We start from the raw sequence: 24,732 nt of genomic DNA on the forward strand, positions 1-24,732 counted from the left end.
CCCCGGTCATTTGATTCAGTGCTTGCCCGCACACAATGTTTTGACTAGTACGTGATCATACAAATTTTGCCGAGAAACTGCCTACTAATTGATATATTTGGTAAATTATTATATCTATTTGGACTTGATAGATATAACGCATGTGTCGCGCACTTGTGCGTAGTCCCATATACATCTTTCTGTGTACAGTGCTTGTAACTTTACCAAGACTGGGCCAATTTTTTTATCATTTCGATGATTCTAGAACCTTGCAGTACACACCAAGACTTATATGCTAGATGATCAACCTTTTCTGATCGATTCCACAACAATCCTTTCGCAATGCAGTCGCATGACCATAACTGGTTTTATCTTTTAAGTTTCACATCTTACTTTATATATAAATGCTTTAAAAATTGTCTGAGTGATTCTTTTCCTTAATGTGTACGAGTATACATGTATACATACTCCATATCGATCTCAAATCCTGAATCATATCAGTTTCAGCACAAAATTAAGTATAGTTAGGTACATATATGTCTTTCATCTTCCCTAATGCTCGACTATGAATATCACCTCAAGTGATTAACATCCAACATAAGGTTTTTCAAAAAAATAGCACAGACATTTCAAAACTGGTCATGTCCTATACGCACACAAAAGACAATTCTGCGTTGTGTGTACTGAGTTTCATATGAATCGATCAAACTACTTCCAATAGTTTGCTCACATACTTATTTTACACACTGCACATGCATTGAGTTTTATACTGTTATTATAATGCCTCATCAAAGATACCAAAACTATAAAATTGCTAAAACTTGGAAAGAATATGCTCCACAAGATTATTAAAACAAAATTGTATTCTTTGTGCAAAGCTTGGTTACCATGGAGGTACCTTAACAGACAGACACAACAAATGTGTCTTGCACACCCTCGGGTCAATCGGTATACCAAGTTTTATTACAATTTGCAAAAAAATTGGAAAAAATTTGACCCAGTTTTTTACAATAGACCAACAGAAAGACTCGCCTGCCCAACTGTATCCTTATTCCTTTATACACCCTTTCAAACTACAAAGTAGTTACAGGCAGCATATCTCTTGATGGTATAACCTTGAACCGCAATACTTTGGCGTTGAGCTGATTCACGTTCATTGATTCAAATGATGCATGAAACCAACTGTTTTGCTGTCTTGTGATCATTTCTCTTTTTCGCTTGCATTATTTTAGTCACATTGATTGCATTAAACAAAAAATGAAGACTATTTACAATAAGATATTCTACAAATCTTTCTTCTGTCCATGTTGATTTTCAACAGGTTCCGAAGTATAGTCTTTTTCATGATCGACTGTCACCTCAGTTACATGCACAGTCACTAAAACCAAACACATTGTTGACTCATGGTTTGACCTCTTGGCTGTAAATTTTATAATTACTACCGTAACTTCTTCAAGGAATATAGGTTGCCAAATAGATACAAATTGAAATATCCACCATTTCCACATGAGCAAGCACTGATTTTATCACAAATTATGAATTGTATAAATCACATAGAGCTTTTATACACTGATGTCACAATTTGTCTTTTATATTCCTACATTTCTTCCATTTGTAAACTTGCCAACCTCTTATTGTAATACAATATACAAGTGCCAAGCATGGTGGCTAATCTAGCAACAATAACAATTTATTTCTGGTACATGTATATCATGTGTTATGTGATTTTTTTTCTCCAGATAACCACATCCCCATGATCCCCAGGGACACTCTAGTATCAAGTTTGGTGGTATTTTGTCAAAGGGTCTCTGACATATCAAGAATACATGCTCGTAATGCTAAGCCATGCAATCTTTTACCTCCGGACCACAAAATGTTAAGTTCCAACCAATCCTCAAGATAGCCTAAAAACATGCCACATGGACAAATTAAATCGAGGCGATTAAGAGTCTTGCATGCAATCATGCAACAATGAACCTCATTTGACCTTTGACCTACTTATGTGACCTTCAACTCCAGAATATCATGGAGGCCAATAAAGGGCATCTACCAATCAAGTATGGTTACAAACAGATGCAGGGTTGGAAAGTTAGCAACCCTAATTGATTTTTGCAGGTAAGATTTCACATTAGACTTCATTCAAATTTGTGTACAGTCACGGAGGATGGACGGAAGGATGCCATTTGGATCCCTTAGTCTCTGCTCGAAAAAAAGCAGTTCTCAAGTCAGACAATCCCAAATGTTCACTACAGAGGATTACATGGATTTCTCTAATCGGCCTAGTCTCCTGGCTAGGATCACATCAACTTGTGGTGGAGGAAATGGTGCAAGCCGGGGCCTTGTGTGTCTAGGGTCATCAGGGAGCAGAACAGCCTTCGAGAACAGTGGTCCTTGGTCCTGTTCTCTGCGTTCCAGTATCGCACCGATGAGTCCTTGTACATACATGTAGGGGTAGGTCTTGGGGACCTTCTCCTTCCGGGCCACGTAGTTGTTGGCACGCTTTGACCATACTGCAACATATCTGTATCATAAAATAAAAGAACATGCAAAATGTAACAAGTTGCATTATATGCACACTCATTCTTGTCAATTGGAAATGATTCATATCTCTTAAAGATAAACTTGAGTTCTGGTAAAAAAAGAAAATGAATTCTCACAGAATCTAACGAAACTTACACTGAATGTTCAAGATTACAAATAAATGTCATGTGCCAAACAATTTTGGAAGAAAATGTATACTGGCTGAGTAATGAGCATAGAAAGATAAGGAAATCAGGGTAGTACTAGCCCCGACAGGCCGACACCATGTGTGTTGTCCCATATACATCTTTCTGTGTAAGTGATTGTTATACTTTACCAAAACTCTGCCAAATTTATGATGATTTTGATGACTCCAGAACCTTGCATTACACACCAAGTATATTATTACACTGAATCCAAGTCCGCATTTAGGGTCCAAAATCAGCAGCATGATTGACAAACCATCAGCTTACAGTCCGTCATCTACATAATTTAGATGTGCGTCGTGTACAGGGACAACTTCTTTAGATGACGTCATATTTTGGCGATTTAAAAGGGGCGTTCCCAGGAAGGACAATTAGATATTTAATAATTTCCCCAAAATTGATAAATTTCATGGGAAAGAACTGCCAATTCGGATTGCCCTGTCCAACTACACAGGGAAAACAAAAAATCATGTTTTTTTTTTTTACTCCACCCACTTTGGATTGCCTTGTCCATCTAAAAAAAAATGTACAAATAAAAATAGGAAAAACAAGAAAGAAAAGAAAACCTTTTTTTCTTTCTTTCTAATTTCCACTCACTTTGTATTGCCTTGTTCATCAATCTGGTCCGGCCTGTCCTTGTGTGCCATGTAGTCGATGACCGCAAGCAAATTCCTTGCCCGGTTTGCTGGGTAGCTGGATGGATAAGACAAACAATTGGTATTACCACTACCATGATGAATGAATAGTAAATGCTTTAGACAAATCTCAGACTCATTGGCCCGTAGTCACAAAGGAGGTTTGTAGGAGGTTTGTACAAACCATGGTTTGACGATGGTTTACATCTATGGAATGCTGCTCGCATACCGTAAATTGTAAATTAACATTGTTAACAAGTATGGAGTTTACATTCCTTCTCCATCAGTTTACAAATGGCATTCCATAGATGTAAACCTTGGCCAAACCATGGTTTGTACAAACCTCCTTTGTGAATACGAGCCATTCACTTCAGTTCTGGATTTGTGTTGTAAATTATTGACTTTTAATTAAAGGTAGTTACATTTCCCTGCTACAACCACTCCAACTTGACTTAACATCAGGTACCGACACAAGTACGATACAAAGTCTGCTGTTTCAAGACTCTGCATGCATCCAAAAGTGATTTCAGCATTTATATAGATGTCATTCATAATTTCTCATTAACTTTGCTATTTGCTTCAAAATATGATATTGTAACTGTAACCGTACTGTAATGATATGTTTCAACTTTTCCACAATCTTACTTCAAACATACAAAATGATACTAAAAATACTTACTCAAAGGAATACCGCTTGGAAGCATACATCAGTATATGGTTGTGGAAACACTCGAGCATGCTGGTGTGCCTAAGGAATTATGAAAACAAAATAAAAACTGATATAAATGATAGGGCATTTCATTATTTTCATACCACAAAATCAATATTGAAAATCCCATGTCATACACATGAGCAAATAAGATGCATTATCTTGACCTGCTGATATGTCCCAATTTTATAGGTCATAACCGAAAAAGAGCTCAATCTTGCAAACATGTACGTAATGAACGCATTCTCATTAAATTCCTCTCAATTTACAGAGCCTTTCGTACATGTATACAGAATCCTACCTGAAGCGAGCAAATCAGCAGAGTAGGCCAAGTTCTCCATGAATTTGCGGTCAAAGGTGACTTGTACTATTCACCTGCTAATTCCCCTACTGCTGCTTGGAATTTCTTCGCTGGGGATGGATTGTGTTGTCTGTTCTTCATATCTGTAAAAAGTGAAGAAACGAAAGTCATTCACAAAGTAAAAAACATTCAGATTTTAAATCACCAAAAGAAATTATTTTGAAGATGGCATTCTCTAATAATTATCACAGCTAGCCAGATTTGGAATTTGCATGACTAATAACTGACGCATTGGTTCTCTGTCATGTATGTGAAGTTGAGACACTCTTTGGTAGAGATAAATATAGATGAGACAGTCACATCTCAAGCAAGCTATAGTATAACCTTGTCGACTTTTAAAAAGAGCAGGATGTTTACCCGGTTGACTAGCCCTGCACGTCATCATTACAAAGAAAACTGCAGTTGTAACGAGGGACATTAAAGGTAGGGTCTATTACAAAGTTTTAGGAAATTTTGAAAATTGGGTGGATAGTGATTCTTTACAATTTTGATATATTTGGATGCCCCTGTGGAAGTATTATAAGCACTAGAAAATTTAGCTCCTAAAACACTTCTGCTTTCGAAAAAAATTGAATATAAAAATTTACCGGTGCTCCCGGTAAATTTTGATAAATTTAAAATAGCGCCTACGGTCGTACAACGGTAGCTGCTACCATAAAAATCCCGGAATATGTAGTTGTGATATATAATTTCAAAAAGGTAATAGCCAATCGGTCAATTGTAGCTTGTTGTATAGCTGAATTAATATATTGACCTTGAGAGAGAGTTATAGTATACCCCATAAAGAGATTATTATTTACAATTTCATCACTTTAGACTCGATTTCAACGCGACAACATTCACTGAATATTGTAGGATCGCATAGATCTATGCTTCCAATATTTTCATTTGAACCAAATTCATCCGGAGGTCTAGTGGAGCCAGACGTAGTCTCAGTGGAACAACCGACGATATAGAGACTGAAGCTTTCGGTCTACTGTAGACCTGTCACCTAGATCTAGGCTAGACTATCAATATCATATGATTCATGAAATCTGAATTAAAAATCCAAGGCAAGAGATAACAAAACGTAATTTCTTAAATTTGCCGATTCCATGCATCTAGTCTCTAGACTAGATCAAATTAAAACGGTAGGCCTACCCAATGCAGTGGGGCGTATATCATTTCAACTTACCTCTCAGTGAGCTGGCATGTCTATTGCATCCTCTAGACTCGGCAACGAGAAGGCCGCCTGCAGCTCGCGAAGTTTCTCCGCCGTACCCTGGCCTTGTTCACAGCCACTCCCGCGCCTCCTCTGGGCCGGATGGTCGAGCTGCCATTGCTTGTTTCTCTCCTTCCTCTTACCGTCTTACTTAGTCTTATTCCGATTTAGCGTAGCCTTAGCCTTGTCCTTAGGCTTAGCACTAGCTGAGTCCGAGTCGGCCATCGTCCGTGACCTCGAGCTCCTTTTCCAATCTCGATCTCGTTATCGTATTTCAATCAAAGCTTGTCTGGACTGTAGCTGTCTATTTAGCGTTCGATCGGCGCCGGTGATAATCTGATATGAGCTCTGTGTGTTATACTTTACGTGAAAGCAGCGTATTGGAATTGATCAGCTGTACTGTATTACTAGCGCGCGGTCGGATACCCGCCTGCTAGCTACCTGGGGCTCGTTCCTAGAAACCAACGACAAGACAGTCATAACTTTATCCGCCAACTACGGAGATGTCTCTGATCTTCCTAAACCGTTTCACGAAGAGCTTACTAGCTAGTATCTCGTGAGATCGATATTATCGGCGAGAAGAGGAGCCGAGAATTAGCCTTAGTCGCAATACCACCAGATTATTACAAAATTAATATTAGGGAAAATGCAATTATTTAAATGAATTAGAAATAAAAAAGATTAAAAAGGATACCAAGAAATAAGAGATCCAATATACTTCCAAATTTGTGTAGATTAAACAATTGAAGTACTTGTAAAATATAATTGTGAGTTTTTCATTACATGACCAGCAGTGAATCAGTTTTGTTGTTGAGATGGGCACCCCCCGAATATTTTCATTTGATAGTTTATAAAAATACACCCTTATATTATTCTTTGAAAAAATACGATGTAATAAAATTTGTGTTCAATGTTTTTGGCGTCAGCACAATATAAAAATTACAAAACTTCAATATTTCAAACGTTAAAACATATGTTTAAACCATTCACTTTGCATAATTGAAAATAAAATTCATCTCTAAATTAATATGGGTCTGAAAACTAAAGAATACACTTCAAACTATGGCTTGCCTGCCGTGGCAAAATACATATCCCTTCGACGAGTTTACAATGTGGAAATAAAGGCGTATAATGAGTTTATTTAAGTGGGAAAATCCTTAAATACAAACATGGCATATTTTCATTAGATTATCAAATACAAAAAACGATAATTCACTGTTTAAGTGAATGTGTAGAAAAATCATAGTTGGAGGATTTATTGTCCTTTTTTGCCAGCCATAGTCTACCCAATAAATGACATGTGATGGCGCTGCCCATCGACTAAATAGTTATGACAGAGATACGACGGTGTCAGAGGTGTCATAACTCCTTAGTCAGGATGTTGCCGTTGATCTTGGCAAAGAGGGCTTGGTGAAACACGTAGCGGACAAGTTGTTCACTAACGCTGATTTAGTCAAGAAGTTAGACTTATGACGGTTTGTAGGAACGGGCCCCTGTAGTACTGTACGTACCAACGAACTCAAACACTCGTTGTAAATACGCTGGTTGTTAAATGACATAGAGGGAGCTAAACACGTAAATTCAAAAAATAAACCGTCGAAAGTCAAAAGTGATGTCCGGACGTCAAACACTTTTATATAATTTTTTGAAAGCAAATTGCACAACAATTAGAGCATTTGATTTGGAATTATTATCATCTCCCATGTTTTTTTCGATGATCTTTCATATGGTACTGAAATAAACCAAATTTGTTTTGGAGGGGCACTTTGGAAATTACCAATACTCAACTAGATATCTATACCTTTAATAAGATTCGAAAACGGTACGAGGAATCGTCTTCCTTTCCGTATATTGTGATGAAACGCCGAAAAGTCCGCGCTTCGCGCCGGAGGAGAAAACTTCATTTAGACTAGTCGAGATCGCTACAACGAATTGTCTTCTCGCTCTAATAATTTAAGGGAACGTCAAAGCTTCCGCGCTTCGCGCGAGAGGGGAAAACTTAATTCAGATAAAATTAATAGGGCTTATTTAGAGTCGAAAACGGTACAACGAATCGTGTTCTTTCTCTAATAATATGAGGAAACTTCGAAGCTTTCGCGCTTCGCGCGACAGGGGAAAACTGAATTCAAATGAATAGGGCTAATTAAGAGTCAAAAACGGTACGACGAATCATCTTCTTTCTCTAATAATTTATTGAAACGTCAAAGCTTCCGCGCTTCGCGCGGGAGGGGGAAGCTTCATTCAGATAAGGATTAAGAGTCGAGGACAGTACACCGAATCGTCTGCTTTTTCTCATAATTGAATGAAACGTCAAAGCTTCCGCGCTTCGCGCGGGAGGGGGAGAAACTGAATACAGACAAGGATTAAGAGTCGAGAACAGTACACCGAATCGCCTGCTTTTTCTCATAATTTAATGAAACGTCAAAGCTTCCGCGCTTCGCGCGGGAGGGGGGGGGGGCTGGATTCAGACAAGGATAAACAGTCGAGAACGGTACAGCGAATCGTCTTCTTTTTTATTATAATTTAATGAAAGGTCAAAGCTTTCTTTTTTATTATAATTTAATGAAAGGTCAAAGCTTTCGCGCTTCGCGCGGGAGGGGGGGGAGGGAAAACTTCATTCAGCCAAGGATTAACAGTCGAAAACGGTACAATTACTCGTCTTCTTTTTCTAATAATTTAAGGAAACGTCTGTAACCCCCATAAAAATGGCAGTTACTAAAATCATATTTTGTTAATTATTCTTTTCCTATCTCTATCTCTATCTCTCTCTATCTCTCTCTCTCTCTCTCTCTCTTTCTCTCTCTTATCTCTCTCTCTCTCTCTCTCTCTTTGTATACATTCATTTCATCACATACTTCTAAGAAACAAACTCTGCTTTGTGCTCCTTATGCAGTTTAGTGCAATATAGGTTTGTTCTCACCCAGATTATTTTCTTCTCCCAGTTTAAGAACTCTTGCTGGTAGATAGCTTATTTGCTAGAGCTTTGACCATCAATAACACTGGACACAGTGTTTGGGATTATATTGTCTCCCACAGAATTCGGTGCCCTTTCCCCTTTGTCTATTCCCTTTAATAGGACCCTCTTTACTTAAGTGGGGTTTGCAGGTAGATTGTGTCCCTTCAGGATGTTGCTACTGTTAATCTCTGTATTCAGGAGAAGTATAGTTTAAAGTGGTTGTACTAAGAAAAGGTGAGCTTTAAGACCATGCTGTAGAGAGCTGGCTTGGAGTATTGGGTTTGAGACAAAGGATGAGTCATTTTAGTTAAGGATGCAAGCTTGGTCCCATCACATGATGTTAGGTAACCAATAAGAAGTCTAGTTGGAAGGAAGGGTAATGTGGGTCTGGACAGTTTAATAAAACTTTGAAACTTTAAGTTTCCAGCTCATTCTCTGCCCAGCTGCCATTGCTTCGAACACTGCCCTGTATATATTCAATCTCCATGTTGGAGCATGTGCTACTAAATATATCTGTAGCCTCTACCTGATTTTCTTCTTCAAAATATATATATATATATATATATATATATATATATACAAAACGTATATATCAACTTTACCTTCTTCAAGTTTCTCTAAGTTTTGAGAGAGTTTCCTGTATTATATTTGATTGGGCATGCCATCCAACTTCGACCTTTATGAGTTGCATGGTTATCATCCCAGTTCCTGATTTTATGTTGCAAGCAAGTGTTGGCTCTTTTACTAGGTAAGAACACTATATTTTGCTATGTATGTTTTCATTACTCTGTTGTATGAAGTGTGTGTATATCATGATGATATCTATATTTTGCTTGTATGACTCTGAGTGTAGTTTGAGACTGTAGCATACATTCTATAACTTTTTTATTCAGATGTGTGTTATACAAGATTGATTCTTTCTGCTGATCAAACAATTCAGTTAAATGAGAAGAAAAGATTATTATGGGAGATTATTTTGCAGTTATTATACTGCATAGCATGCGAGCCCTAAAATAGCCCATGCTGAAAGATAATTGGCTTTTATTTAGGGTAATGGCAACTCGTGCTAGAGGTCATTGAACTCTCACTAAATTTGGTGGTTTGAGATACTTGGTTGTAGATAATATTTACTAACCTTATCTACTGATGTACTGGTAATGTGTATTTGCTGTTCATTATGGTTATGCGCAGCGTGGAGCATTATTTTGCATATTCAATTGCTGGACTTTTCCATTAATTGTAAAAGTCAAATGTTATTTTGGCAAATTCTAAATCAAGCGATATGGTCAGGTCAATCAGATAGATCGAGCTATCTATCTGTGGCATCCCTATCGCATTCATTATAGCTCATAATGATATGAATGAAAACTCTACTGAACAGTTGGTGCATTATGCTTTCTTCATTGCATGCAATTATTGTGATGTATACGTATTTTATTTATATTTACTAACGTGGGATAAGTACTATTTTGAAAAGGATTGTATCGTGTTAATCGTGAATTAAACTAAGTTATAAGTATAACTGAGTAAATTAAGTTGACAGAATCGCATTGATTCTTCCAAAGTTAATTAGATAAATCAAGAGGCAAACTCTCATTCTTTTCTTAATTTAATCTATCGAGGGACGAGCTTGTTATATATATATATATATATATATATATTTATATTTATCTTTCCCTCTGTTAAGGAATGTTTTATTAGAAGAGTTCTGTTTATTATGCTCTTTTACTAGGCGGATCTTTTACTAGGGTCTTTTAATTGATGAAATTCATCAAGCTTCAAGCTATCGTTCAACTTGTTCCTGTGTTCTGCGTGCTGCGACGTCCTCTTCAACGACAAAGAGTCGCCGGATATATTGATCAACCGCGTATCGCGAGCGAGTTCATGAACATTTAATAATTTGGTTACTTTAATATTTAGATAATAGTCGGTTTAGTTATAAGTTATAATACCTTATAATGTTATAGTTGTAAGTTGTGGAAGTTTTGTTTATTTCAATGTTTACTTGATTTGCAGTTGTTATTGACAACGAGCTAATAAAGGCATTGCCAGGTTATTTTGTTAAAACGTAACCTCAAGTGTAATTTCTTTATTTATGGCCTGGGAAATTGTGACATTCGGGTTACACGTCTAAGCTTACGCGCTTCGCGCGAAAGGCCCATCACCCACATCCCCCTAATGAGCGCGCTTTTAAGTGATTCTCTTGCTCACTACCGCTCCTCCCTAAAATAAGATCCTAAAGAATTTAATTATCAGAATGGGGGTCACACCCTTTTTGAATAAGCCTACATTAAAATATATAGCTATGATGCTGACTAAATTGAAAAACAATTTAGCCTTCGGCCCCAGGTTTATAGGGTTGAATTTGTAGATATTGGACATTTAATTTTGTCGGTAATTGGTGGCTAGTTTTGTCGGTAATCGTTGGCCTACACCCCCCCCCCCCCCCCCCCCCCCCCCACTGAAAAAGGTCTAGCGACGCCCCTGGGTCGGGACTGCGTTAAAACACTACGATTCTAGTCACGTTACTTGATTGATGTTTCATATTTCTATCGAACACAATGGTAGTTGACGAAAAAACAAAATCAAATGGAAGGAGGGTGTTAAAGCGTGTCGAACAATTTCCTTACTCTCCTGTCGCACAAAACATTATAAATCGTAGGCTTGGCTATTCGAACAGAACCCCTTTGGAGGCGTGTACGCTGTTGAATAACACCATGACTCACCTTCTTACCTTCATGATACCTCAGTCACACGGCAAAACCAGGACTCCGAAACAGGCAGATGCTTGGTCATTCGGGAAAGTAATATTCCCTGCCTGGTCTATTGTTGGCGTTGCAGGTGTATATGGGGTATAATCATTGACCTATTACGGAATGGACATTCATCGTTTTCTTAACGAATTCATTGTGATTGTCTCCGTCAATGTCGTCTCAATAACATTCCGTACATGTTTCTTCCCTTTGGTCTCATCATGGTCGCCGGCAAAAAGCCGGGACAGAATCAAGATAGTGATTTTACACATGTTAATCTACATGCGCAGAAGATAATTACTCGCCTAAATCATGGAAAATAGATGTGCAGTTCTGGTTATAATCGGAAATTGTTGTTCCGTGTACTGTACATGTATTTTTTTTGAAAAATATGTTGATATTACCAGATAGAGGTTATTTTTGGATATTTTTGGTTGTGATTTAAATTCCCGTTTCCCCCTATTTCCTCATAATATTCCAGAGTTACAACGCACAGGGCTGATACAGATCAAGGCCTTCTAATTGTTTTATATTAAGGTCATAGGTGTGTGCGAAAGTTTGCGAATTAGTAATAATATATTTCATATCACCAAAATCGTCTGCTTTTCAACTTTGCTGCTCCCCGTTGAGGATGCTTTTATTTAAGACACACTCTTACAGAGCACACCATCGAAACAAAACCTAAGAAAGGGAAACTGCTCCTTTGTCAATGACCGAAAATGCTTACGCAGTCGTTATTGTTAAAACAGATGAATGTTCTCATTAAGATGCACATAATCAGAAGGCGGCGACTATGATTGGATCAAAGAAAGAACACCTTGAATGTCCATCCGTATTAAGTCCATGGTATAATACGGTGCACTTGGAGAATAAAGAATCCGTGATGACATAAATAGAGCGTGATAATAAGTGTGTATGATTCGGTCAGTCAAGTATAGGGTGAGCGTGACAAATTAAGGTAGTTAGCACCAGGTAAACTCGCCAATCAAAACAATTTCCATCAATTATTTATTGACAGAACCGCGTGACACCCTCAATTGGGTCGGGGGAGGGGGTCACAGTTATTTAGTGTACTTTCATGTTCATCAAGGGCTAACTTTAGAGTAGACTCTGCTTAATAAAGAAGTTAGGAGGACACTGATGAACTGATGTGTAACTCCCCGGGCGGGGGTCGTACTTTTGTACCTGAATATCTCACGAGGAACAAACCACACTATCAAACAATAAGATTATATAATTAATATCAACGACTCAATATAGATGATCAACACAAATATCAAGGGTCGCATAATCGTTCGTGGTGTACACACAAAATATACACAATAATAAAATGTAGCGGGAGTGAACTCCCTCACCGGCATATAATTTACATAAAAATAACAGTGATTATAGTAAACGGAATCGTCTCGAGGGCGTACCCCGGAGATTATAGTCTCCGTTATATTAAAACATGTAGTAGACTCTAAAACAATATAATCAATCATAAACAAACAACGAATGTCAATCATCAGAAATCAAGTACAAGAAGGATATATACAGTAGGCTTGCGGATGTACCATGTGAGAGAGAGAGAGAGGGGGAGGATTGACGAGTCCTGAAAAGGACTCTCGGTAATCTTTCTTGAGGGTGTGTAGTCCTGAAAAGGACTGTTGGTGTAGTCTTAAAAAAGACCGGTGGTTATCTTTCTTAGCTTACTAGTTCTAAGGAGAACTATAGCGCCGATTAGAGAGGATGGGTGGCGGGAGTGGCTAGAAGGATATATCGTTAATCAGTTCAGCAAAGCGTTCAACAATAAGAAATTACAATTAAATCAAATCAGCTTTGACGAGGTCAGGCAATGACGATGCTGACGTGGCGACGAAACGATGATGACGAAGACGGACAGCAATGATGGCGAAGACAGCCGCAATGACGGATACGAAGATGAAGACGACGATGATGACAGAGACGATGAGGAAGACGAAGACGATGGTCTTGTTGATGTTGGTGATGAGACAATCAATCGATGAATGTGATGATGGCCATGCAGCTAATGTCAATGATGTGGTGTTGCATGACGATGATCAACGATAATCAGCGAGTCAGCACAGTACAACGGATATCGGTGAGGTGATGACGATGATGAATGTGTCAACACAATGGATGGTGGTGATCGAAAAGACAGAAGTCGATAATAGGGACTTTTAGATTTGCGTGGACTGATATGTGTGATGTCCATTCAAGGCAGTGCATTAAAAGGACCTCGATCGTAGCAATCCACATTGTCTTCGTGCAAATCTAAAAGTCCCTTGTGAGTCGCTGATGGTGAGCTGATGACGAAGACGACAATCAACGTGTCTTCTTCTTCTTCTTTTTCTGATTAAGTCTGCCCCTTTCCCAGGTCGAAAATCCCATAGAGACCAATAGAGACCATTAGAAAAATTCTATTGGTCTCTAATGGTTTCCGTTGGAGTCTATTGGTTTCTGTTGGACCCATAGAATTGAATCCAATAGAGACCATTCAAACCATCAGAAACCAATAGAAATCAATAGCACTCATAGAAACCAATAGAAATAGAAACCAATAGGACCAATAGAAACCAATAGGACCAATAGAAACCAATAAGACCAATAGAAACCAATAGAACCGATAGGATTAATAGGACCAATAGGACCAGTAGGACCAATAGGACCTATAGGACCAATAGGACCAATAGAAAACCAATGAGACCAATAGAACCCAATGGGACCAATAGAAACCAATAGAAACCAACAGCTAAATCTATCTCGTGCATATTTATGATTACTTTATACGTGTTCAAAGAAAATTACATTTATCATAATTTGTTAAGCAACTTGTGACAATGTACATCAATTTTGTGATTTTTAGTTTCTTTCGGCAACTAATGACCAATCGATTAGATCTAGATCTATATGTTTAATCATGTTACAATTTCATTCACGTTTTAGCAATAGATATATTGATTATAATGATTACTAACCAACAAACAATTCATGTATGTTTATTATATAAAATAGTACAAGCCTTCATTTAAAATAAAAGATATTCTTAAACTCACTTCAAATGATCTATGTGATGAAGTTAATGCAATTGAGATTATAATATACTTTTTTTGGTGGACAGTTGCTAAAGTCGGTTTTGATTTATCATTATTGATTTACCAATAGAAGCCATTGGATTATTGGTTTCAATAGGGCATTCAGAATATGGGACCATTAGAAACCCATAGAAAGATCTCTAATGGACCAACAGGAACCCATAGAAAATATCTAATGGACCAACAGAAACCCATAGAAGACATGGGTGGATGCTGGTCCAATAGAAGCTTTCTGTTGGTCCATCAGCATTTCTTTCTGTGGGTTTGTGTTGGTCCAAGAGATATTTTCTAATGGTTTGTGTTGGTCCAATAGATATTTTCTAATGGTTTCTGTGGGTCCATCATTTCACTTTCCCTATTGAAACCATTAGACACCAATAGCTCTAATGGTTTCTGATGGTCCAATAGGATCGAATCCTAATGGAATTTCGACCTGGGTTCAATTGACTGAGGATTCTTGCGAACTATGTGCGAGCAATTTACGTCCATTCGAGTGCTATTTACATTATAATACAGTTTATTTACAAATATGTACAAGCTCATGTGTAGGATGGAGGAAGACTAACCAACCGTCTGCAGTCGATTACGGAAGGCTCCGACAGATGGCGCTACAACAATTTCTGAGGGTAGGGAATTCCAACTCCTTAGTGTTCTCGGAAAGAATAAATGCCGATGCGATTCAGCTCTTGGGTATGGCATCTGATAGGAATGTTTTTGAGTGCATGGCTCTCGTCGATTGGGTGACTTGTGTCCTGAACCGGAGATGATGAGCGAGATTATTGTGTATTTTATTCGTCATGGTTAGTCTGTCATTTTCTCTGCGCTCTTGTAGAGTGGTTCAATTGAGTTTTTTCAGCATACTGCTGACACTTGAGGTATTACCGATTCAGAGTGATTCTCGCAGCTCTTCTTTGCACCATTTCAACTTTATGAATATGGTTCTTGGAAGCTTGGTCCCAAACATATCGGTCGAACCAACGTTTTTTAGGCAGTAGCTTTGAGGTCAGAAGATTTAATACGTAGATTGCGTCTTAGAAAGGCAATGAAGTTTTTGGCTTCGTTGACAGTATGATTGATATGTTGGGTTCACTTGAGATTACAAGTGATGATAACAACCAAGTACTTCGCAGAGTCAACGGTTTCAAGGGGGGTGTTGTTCAGATGATACACATGTTGTACCTTGCATTTGTCTGTGTTAAAAAACCATCATCCATTTTTCGGCCTAGTCTCCAATCCTGTTGAGGTGTTGTTGAAGATTGTGTGCATGATGTTGATTGTAGATGGTCATGTAGAAATCGTATCATTGGCAAATAAGCGAACTTTAGATGCTAGACGATTTGGCAAGTCATTCATGTAGAATAGAAAGAGATAAGTTCCAAGAACCGACCCTTGTGGCACTCCATATTCTACTGCTATTGATGATGAGTTCTTGCTATCCAAAAGGACTCTCTGACTTCTTTCATGTAGAAAGCTTTGGATCCATCCAAGATTCTTCCCTCTGATACCATAGAAGTTCATTTTGTGCAAGTTGATTCCCAACCTTGTCGAATGTTTTCGAAAAATTCACGATTATAGCATCCGATTGACGTCCTTCATCCAAGTTCTTGTGCAGGTCGCTTGTGAATCCTAATAACTGTTGTTCACATGACATGTTCTTGCGAAAGCCATATTGAAGGGGGAAGATGATGCCATTTCTGTCCCCATGCTTCATGATATTGCTAGTTAGAACGTGTTCTATTAGTTTGCAGCAAATGCATGTTAGTGAGATGGGACGATAGTTCACTGGAGCTGAAATATTACGTTTCTTGTTGATTGGTACAACATTCGCTTCACGCCAGAGTCCTCTGGGCACACAGGACCTCCTTCAAATAAGGACACATTTTCCTTTGTAAACCAAAAAAAATTAAAGCAACAATATTTCTCTTTCCTTATCTTCTTCTCAACCCCACATGCAGCTCATCATTTAGTATTTTTTTCTGTACCCTCGATCTCTCACTTCTTTTTGTCATTGTCTACTCTTTGTATAATTATGACCATGTTCTTCTATCTTTGTCGTGTAAAGTATTGTCTTGTCCCTTTCTCGTCTCTGTTGGCATCCCCATTTTTCTTTCCCCTATTTTGTAGTTCCTTTTGTCATTACAGAATAGTAAATTTAATTACTCATTATTCCTAAGTTTCATTTGAGGTGTTCACACTTGTACAAGCATTGCTTTTTAGTGGACCCCTCTGTTTCCAACATGTATTTCTTAAATTTGTTTTAAATGCTTATAATTATTTGTAATGTTTTGTTGGAAATGTGAATAAATTTGAAATTGAAATTGAAATTGTATGCTAGGTGCAGAACTAGAATAAAATATACCCTCCACTATATACGCTAATAATAATAATAATAATAAAAATGTTACTTATAAAGCGCTCACCACCGAAGTCTTTAAGCGCTATAATTGCAACGTCAACTTAGTAGGTCCATGCTATTTCCAAAGCTCTTTGGAAGCGCATATAGACTTTATATCAAAATGGGTTATCAGAACGGACTATTATATATTAGTATCACGATGTATGTTTCAGTTTTCGTTTACAAGTACATCTGAACAAGGAAATACTATGGTTACAGGTGAAGATAATTAAGATACAGAACAAAGGCTATTCAATGTAAAAGAAAGAAGAAGGTTATGGAATTTCAAAATTTCTCATTATTTCATGAAACAGTGTTATGTACCACATAGGCTGTATGCAAATTAGAAAGTTGATGATATCATCCCCTCACTATCCCCCGTATATTTAGTTTCAAGAATTTGCAAGTTTCTTTTCTTTTGACACACATGAACAATTTGTTCCTTTATACATGATAAGTTACAATAATGGTAATTTTTCACATATTCCATGAGGATTCAAGCCATGTTTTCATTCCCAGAGCACAGGAGTAATATTTTTGTCAGATTCTATGTACAACGGTAGAGAAAAGTGAGAGGATGACATCAACAACAACAACAACAAAAAAATGTTTCATGAATTTATGCGAAACTTATTCCGTAATTTTCTAATTTTTCACCCGACTTTGATAAATTTTGTTGTTTTGTTTGTTAGTTTGTTCTTTATTTATTTAAGTAAACTTTCAAACGGACCGGACTTGCCCTTTAAATGATCTCTTTATCACCCTTCGCATTTATTTAAAACAAGGTACACATTATGAAATTCATGTGGCCTAAGTCCGAATCCATTTCAAGGCAAACCAAAAAATTGCGTGACCTGACATGAACTGCATATTTGTTTGCAAGAAAAAGAGAACAAAGTTAAGATTGAAGACTAGGTGATAATGAAAAAGATAATATAAAATAATACGCCCAACACTCGTTTAATGCCGCTGGAAGAAAATGATCTACAGCACTTTAGCACGGGAGCTGCCCCGATATATCATCCGAAAGCCCGTCTCCCCCGTCCCTATTCCCCGTTTCAGGAGGGTGTTATCCCGTGTTGAGAAAATCTAGATATATTAGCGCTTCCCTCCTTAAAAAAAAAGAAGAAGAAAAGGATGTGGAGGCACATATTGCTCCGGTTGTCTTATTTTCGCTCGCTGGACCAATGCCAGCACAAACGTAGCTAGTTCGACGTCACTACCAAACTAGAATGTTCCACTAAGTTTTAGGGTGTATGCCATTGGGTATGACGTGTGAACCGGGTGTGCGGAAATGGTGTGTTAGGAAGGGGAAGTGAGAGTGTTCGTGTGTGTGGTAATTGTATGTGTGTCAGATGGCTAATCATAAATCTACAATGACGAGTAAACTGTCTACATCACACTCCACAGATAACTATGTGCCTTGAACGTATATAGCAGACGGCAATCGGCGGAGCAGACGACATTTGATAGTGATTTTGTATGTGAGATTGCTTTGCTAAATATATAATACAAGAACCTTTTCCATATCTTTAAACTATCATTGATATCTGATAATAAAACAGTTAGTAAAATAAACCTACCAAACTACATAATACAATGAAATACTTGACAAAAAGTAGGGGAGTCTGATGTGGTGCACAATTGCACCCTCTGTTAATAATCGAATAGTCCATGGTGTTCATGAATATTCATTTTTTGCTTACCTCGGCAAAATGCTTGCCTATACTAAATGGAAACATTACGGTGGGGGGTTGGCTAAAATGGACATAATGAACAAATCAGAACTGATCTATGATGATTCATGCTTGTTATTCTTCGTGTGCTTGACTTATAACCTTACAATCGCGTGGTAAATTGCGTCCAAAGTTCGACTTGTTGCACATGTGTTATATAGGCAATGGCGAGCTGGCGACCTATTTTGACCAAATTACGGTGGGTAAACTTTTGAAAGTCAATGAGGGTTCCAATGAAAGAGCTAGTGATAACGTACGTCGGGTGGATGTGCTTTTCGTTTAAACCAAAAATGAAAGTATTTTTTGAAATATTTGTTTTTCAAACTTGCTAAGCTCCACCCGAAAAACCTCCAGATCTCATTCCCCTTGTGACATCATCTGTCAGTCATCAATGAGCTAACTTGAGAAAGTGGCATGTAACTTTGCCAAAGTTGACCACCTGTTACAATACCACAAACAATAGCAACATATAAGCTGCTATGTCAGACATGGCAGACTAAACTAATATTATAGAATAGACAATGGTATGTAATTTCCCCCAGCTTAGCACACGTTCATAATAGAATTGCATGCTTCCATACATGTACAATACATCACCACCATTGCCTTTGTCTTCCTGGTGATGCTACAGCATATCTGACATAGCTACTTGCTCACTCTATGGTAGGTGCAGGGAATTGGAGACCCTTAAGCACATTTACATAAATGTTCTTCTCTTTATTTGGTAAGAAAAGTGTGGGCATGATGTAACTGATTAATATGATAACAATGATTAATGACGTCAGCATCCAAAGGTCACTCATTACCTACATGTGCAGGTAATAAGGGACAGTTTAATACACATCAAGACATTTTAAATACAATTTGAATGATATTGGAATTGTTATGGTTAGTTCGACCACTTTTTGAAAGAGATAAATGCAGCCAATGAACTTACTGTAATTTTGAAACAATTTTAAAACAATGTGGCCCAAAATATTTCTGTACATGGACAATTAACCAACCAACATCGGGTCATTGACTGTCCTCGGCATACTCGACATTCACAACAAACGATACCCATCTCTCTCTCTCTCTCTTTCTATTTATCTCTCTTCAAACTTCTCTCCTTCTTTTTTCTTTTAACCTTCCCTTTTCTCTCTTCTAGCAAGTATTTGTATGATGATTATTGTTGTCTCGCCGAAATCTGACTCTCTTAATTTGCATTAATGTATTACATGTAATTAGGAATAATATGTTTATATAATTATGATCATTCCATTCCCTGCTCTCTCTCTCTCTCTCTTCCTTCTCTCTCTGTACCTCCCCTCTTTTCTTCCATTCTCTCTCTCTCTCTACTCCATTCGCTTAATCACTCTCACTTTCATGAGCCATATACCTTCCCCTGCTCAATCTTCTGCTAGTACATCCTTTTCATAAACGAACACAATATAACTCTGCTGTATTGTCATTATGTTACAGATTTATTTACTATGTTTCGTAATACTATTGTACATGCATATAATTTACATCACTATACCTTTGTAAATTGACCCTTTTAGCCTTTTGCTGCTGATCGATCATTATATACCAATAAATGAATAATAATAATAATAATAATAATAATAATAATAATAATAATAATAATAATAATAATAATAAATCTTGGACCTGGTGTCCCCCATTACCTGCACACATTTCTGATCAGACACCATTAATAATGTGCTTTGCAACACCTATTCACAACAAACAATGGCCATAAGTTTTCTGTGATGGTTGGCACACTTCATAAACCTCATTTTAAAACTACTTTCTAAGAGCCACCCCTAAATATCTGCATACACCACAACATTCAGTGAAAATTGTGTTTTTATATCAGAACAACGTTTTACGATAAAAATTGGTTACCTTGGTCAATTTTGCCAATTTTCTCGGAGAAAGAGCACATTGTAGACTTCAAAATGAATTGGATATATGCAGTAGGGTTGTTAGAGGCCACAAATGGCGCTATAGCAATATTGGAGCCAACACGGACAGACAGTGATGGGTTCAAGCTTGGTGGTCTCCAATTCCCTGCGGTCTCCAATTCCCTGCACCTACCCTATATAGAAAACTTCCCCAATCGGTGCCTGTTGGTCCCCCATGATCCTCTTTTTCGTATGTTAAGGAGAGCTTAAGGAGAGCTGAGTTAATGAGATAGCCACCTGTCAGTGACTTCGCTGTGTAGTCTAATCCCTTCTGGCTCAGTAGTGTTGACGGTCTTTAAGATATGCACAACATTATAACTATGATATACCAAATTATATTCCACATACTAAAAATCTTGCTCTACGATTGGTCGAAAGTAAATCACGTGATGAAAGATAGTTCGCCCATCATTGCTGGGAGAATTCATTGCACTGTGTAGATAGTAGAACTATCTACACAGTGCAACGCACTTTAATTGTAAACGCTGCGTATTGCTCTCCTCTTTAAGCGCTTTTAGTGTTATACCGAGTGAGTCAAAAAAAGTTTACACCTAGAAAATTGCTAATTATTTTAAAAATCATCTATGAACAGTAAATTAATATACATCTTATGAAAGAGTGTTTTATCCCAAATCATTTGGAACCATTTTTGTGTGGTATGTGTTCACGCTTGGATGAACAGGTGGCATTGTTTGCGAGAGTGCAAAAATCGACTTGCGCCAAAGTGATGCCTACAGTATGTATTGTGTTGGGATTAGCGGAGTGAGAGAATGGATTGAATGTATCAAATGAAATGCATTGCATATGTTTTTTTTGCAAAGGGCAAAGACACACACACCCACATACGCGCGCACAAAATGTTCGCTGATATTTGATATTCGATATTTGATATGTGTGGCATGATTAATTTCGTTAGGGATGTTATTTGGATTTGCAAAGACCGAATTAATACCCAAATCCCAATTGTTTTATTCAAACATCACATAGGCAACTTTGACGCAAGTCGATGTTTGCACTCTCGCAAACAATGTCTCCTGTTCATCCAAGCGTAAACACATATCACACAAAAATGGTACCAAATGATTTGGGATAAAACACTCTTTCAAGACATTTAACAATTTAATGTTCATCGATGATTTTTTTTTTTAAATAATTAGCAATTTTCTTGGTGTAAACTTTTTTTGACTCACACTGTAGTACGCGCACTTTGGTCACGCGCAAACTATATGCTAGAGTGCATTGTTGGAAGAAGAAAAAAGAAGCAATGCCGCAGTTGTAATTGATGAGGAAACTGAAGCGATTAATAGGCCAATAGAATTAGGTCAAATTAGGCTTAAACCTGGACATTTCTCATAACAAGCTGATTTTTTCAGGCCCGTCCAGAAAAAGTCCTCCTAAATTCTCCTTGAGCGTTTTCCGCAATCAAAGATGGCGTCCAAAATGGCCGCCATTTCCTGAATTTCTTATAACTTTGCAACTAGATTAACCCAAATACAAAATTGTAATGTCTTAATATATATGTTTTTTAGCATAAGGAACTCAATAGAATACATGTTGATGAATTTTGAAACAAACAACAGCTAAAAACCACTTAGCCCTTCCCGAAATCCAAAATGGCGCCCAAATTGCCGCCATTTCCTAAATTTCTTATAAATGTGCAACTAGATAACCAACATACCAAATTTAAATGTCTAAATATATGTTTTTCGGCATAAGGAACTCAACCAAATAAATTTTGAAACACACAAATAGCAGTAAAAACACTTGAGCCCTTCCCGATATTCAAAATAGCGCCCAAAATGGACATTATTTCCAATTTTATTTCATTGTTTTAAAGTAGTTACGTTATGAATATAATCAAATGTCTAGACTATAATAGCACCATTGAAATACATACTACATGTATTTTGCCATTACTTCAGGAAGATGATGTTTGCTTAGATTCCCTTTGTAATTCAATTTCCATTTTTTCGAAGATTGGACGGCAGGACGAAAGTGAGGTGTGAGGTGGGCTTCAGTAGCATTACATCTCTGACTGAGAATACACACTCTATAAAATGGAGGTGATGATGGATAAAACTGATAATAGAATACACAATCTACAAGCAAAAGCAAGGATTATTTTATCATAATATTTAAAGCTAGTGTGTTCACTGTAGACATTACATTGGTTTCCTCGAGAAGGAAAATATATTTATGTACACTTGTTGCAAGAACGTTGCTTAAACGCTGTATTTCAGAACGTTCCTCGGTTTCATTACTTTTACATGTACATAGCTTTTTCAATATGCCTATCATACGTATCTTGTATTTGAATATTTCAGAACTTTCCTCGGTTTTATTCTGAGTATAACATGCTGAAGAAGTTGGAACGATGTCCTCTAGTAAACGCACCATCTAATGTGGCGCACTATGAAACGCACAAACTGGAGGAACGAAAAGCATCTATAAATTTAGATCATTGACGATGTACGGCCATGCATTAGGGTTCAAGGCATGGCCACAATTGTTTTCTTCTTTTTTTTCAGGTGGGCTGTATATCGTACAGACCACCTTATAATTTCGTTAGAATTGCCGCTATTATTTATTTATTATTCTTTATTTTTCTTATTTCTAACCACTTTTTGTGGACAAGATAATTTGAAAATGGCTCGATCAAATGCCTTGAAATTTGTCACACATATGTAGGTATATGTACAAAGCACAATAATGTTTTCAACATTGACCTTCACTGATGACGTCATCTAGGCGCCATTTTGTAAATGTTTCGGAAAATCAACTCATGATCATATCTTTATAAGTAAAAGTTATTTCTCATTCATATTTATCATGATAAAGGTCAATATCCGTCCGGTCAATTTCAGGTCAAAGAACGCGCGCGTGCCATTCCAAGCATCTTATAAAAAAATATCGTGCACGTACGTCCTCGCGTCAATGCGCACGCAAAATTTCAAAATGCTCAAAATCGTCTCAAAATCATTTTGCATATGTTTTAGGCCATTCTAAGCATTTTATAGAAAATCGCGCACACGCGCATGCGTGCGCGTTTTCGCGCGTAAAACCATTACACGACATAGAATCGCCATTTTTTCTTTCTTTCATATTATTCCACATATTTTTACAAACAAACTGATACCATGTTTGTCTCTTTATGACTATTAATAACGGAATGATCGACCGTTTAACAAAAATTTCTGTGCGCGCAAGCTCTTGTAATACATAGCATATATATAGGCAACAAATTGCCTATAGAAAATCCATTGCAGCTCTTTAGGAAACAAGGTGACCCCAATTTTTTTCATATTTAAATAGAGTATGATTCGGAGATATGATTTCATGTCTCATTTGACCCTCAATTAACTCATGACGTCATCATAATGGCCTCCGAACTCAAAATTCCAATTTGCATATTATGACGTCAGCATATTTATGTAAAATTAATTTTATCTCTGTAAAAAATGATCGATTTTCTTCCAAATTTTGATATGTTCTAGCTGAGACAATCTTCTACAAAGTAGTTGTCACGATTTTTCATTTTGACAAAGCATCATGGCGTATTTTTGCGATTAATGGAGACATGTCAATTCTTTACATTTTGCGTGTATTCTCTATGGGACATGATATTTTCTCAAAACTCGATTCTACATTCCCGTCTTTCGCGAGCAATATCTCCGTCGTTTTAGCTCGTTTACGCTTAACTTCGAGTATGTTGTAGCTGAGACAATAAGCTTTCTCACATGTGCCCTTTATTTTGTCTCAAATTTTAGTTGAACCAGCCCACCTATACTTGTTCGAAACAAGTATTACAAATCTAGTTTTGTTTGGAATCGGGGGGAAATGCAATGAATTATTGATAATTGATTGCATTTTCTTCTTTTTTTTTCTTTTTATCTATGGGGCTGCCCCCTACCCTAGACCCCGCTGCGTACAGTCATGATTCAGTGGCAAAAAATGGCCTCGTAACTGTGAGGCCCCAGGATCAAAACCCTGTCGATGTGCTATTTTAGTACCCTTTTGTGAGGCATTAATCCTCATTCCTGTCAGTTATGTCTTAATAAAGTAGGTACCCTAGTTTATAAGCATATTAGCACACACATGCAATGGCAGTAACGCAAAACAAACACTCGCAAATTATTATTCAATAAAATCTGATAATATATACTATTATCCAGATGTATTAGGAATAAATCATTGTCAAAATCATTCCATAAATTGGGGTAAGGTACAAAAAATGATA

At 37.3% G+C, this 24,732-nt stretch overlaps 1 protein-coding gene and 1 long non-coding RNA gene across 2 annotated transcripts; one reads left to right on the top strand and one right to left on the bottom strand.

Annotated features, from left to right (window-relative positions):
- Window positions 1-420: 420 nt before the first annotated feature.
- On the bottom strand, window positions 421-6,283 carry LOC115919832. Its single transcript, XM_030974236.1, has 5 exons — window positions 5,585-6,283; window positions 4,351-4,493; window positions 4,020-4,088; window positions 3,303-3,398; window positions 421-2,500 (listed from the first exon to the last, which is right to left on the bottom strand). Exons 3-5 carry the CDS (start codon window positions 4,076-4,078, stop codon window positions 2,236-2,238), a joined length of 420 nt encoding a protein of 139 aa, XP_030830096.1. The 5' UTR covers window positions 4,079-4,088; window positions 4,351-4,493; window positions 5,585-6,283; the 3' UTR covers window positions 421-2,235.
- A 2,155-nt stretch (window positions 6,284-8,438) lies between these two features.
- Window positions 8,439-10,639, top strand: LOC115919946. The gene is made up of 2 exons (XR_004062075.1): window positions 8,439-9,315; window positions 10,300-10,639. It is a non-coding gene; the product is annotated as an uncharacterized LOC115919946 (long non-coding RNA).
- The last annotated feature ends 14,093 nt before the right edge of the window (window positions 10,640-24,732 follow it).

The sequence above is a fragment of the Strongylocentrotus purpuratus genome, unplaced genomic scaffold (assembly GCF_000002235.5).
Source record: "Strongylocentrotus purpuratus isolate Spur 01 unplaced genomic scaffold, Spur_5.0 spur5_scaffold_7, whole genome shotgun sequence".
Lineage (NCBI taxonomy): Eukaryota > Metazoa > Echinodermata > Echinoidea > Camarodonta > Strongylocentrotidae > Strongylocentrotus > Strongylocentrotus purpuratus.

What these genes read in the sequence shown, in the direction of transcription:
- LOC115919832 (XM_030974236.1), bottom strand. Translation starts at nt 4,078, where the DNA reads ATGCTCGAGTGTTTCCACAACCATATACTGATGTATGCTTCCAAGCGG. An exon ending in TCCAAGCGGTATTCCTTTGA is followed by an intron (nt 3,399 to 4,019) that starts GTAAGTATTTTT and finishes TTATCCATCCAG; the next exon opens with CTACCCAGCAAACCGGGCAA. An exon ending in GATGAACAAGGCAATACAAA is followed by an intron (nt 2,501 to 3,302) that starts GTGAGTGGAAAT and finishes TTTATGATACAG; the next exon opens with ATATGTTGCAGTATGGTCAA.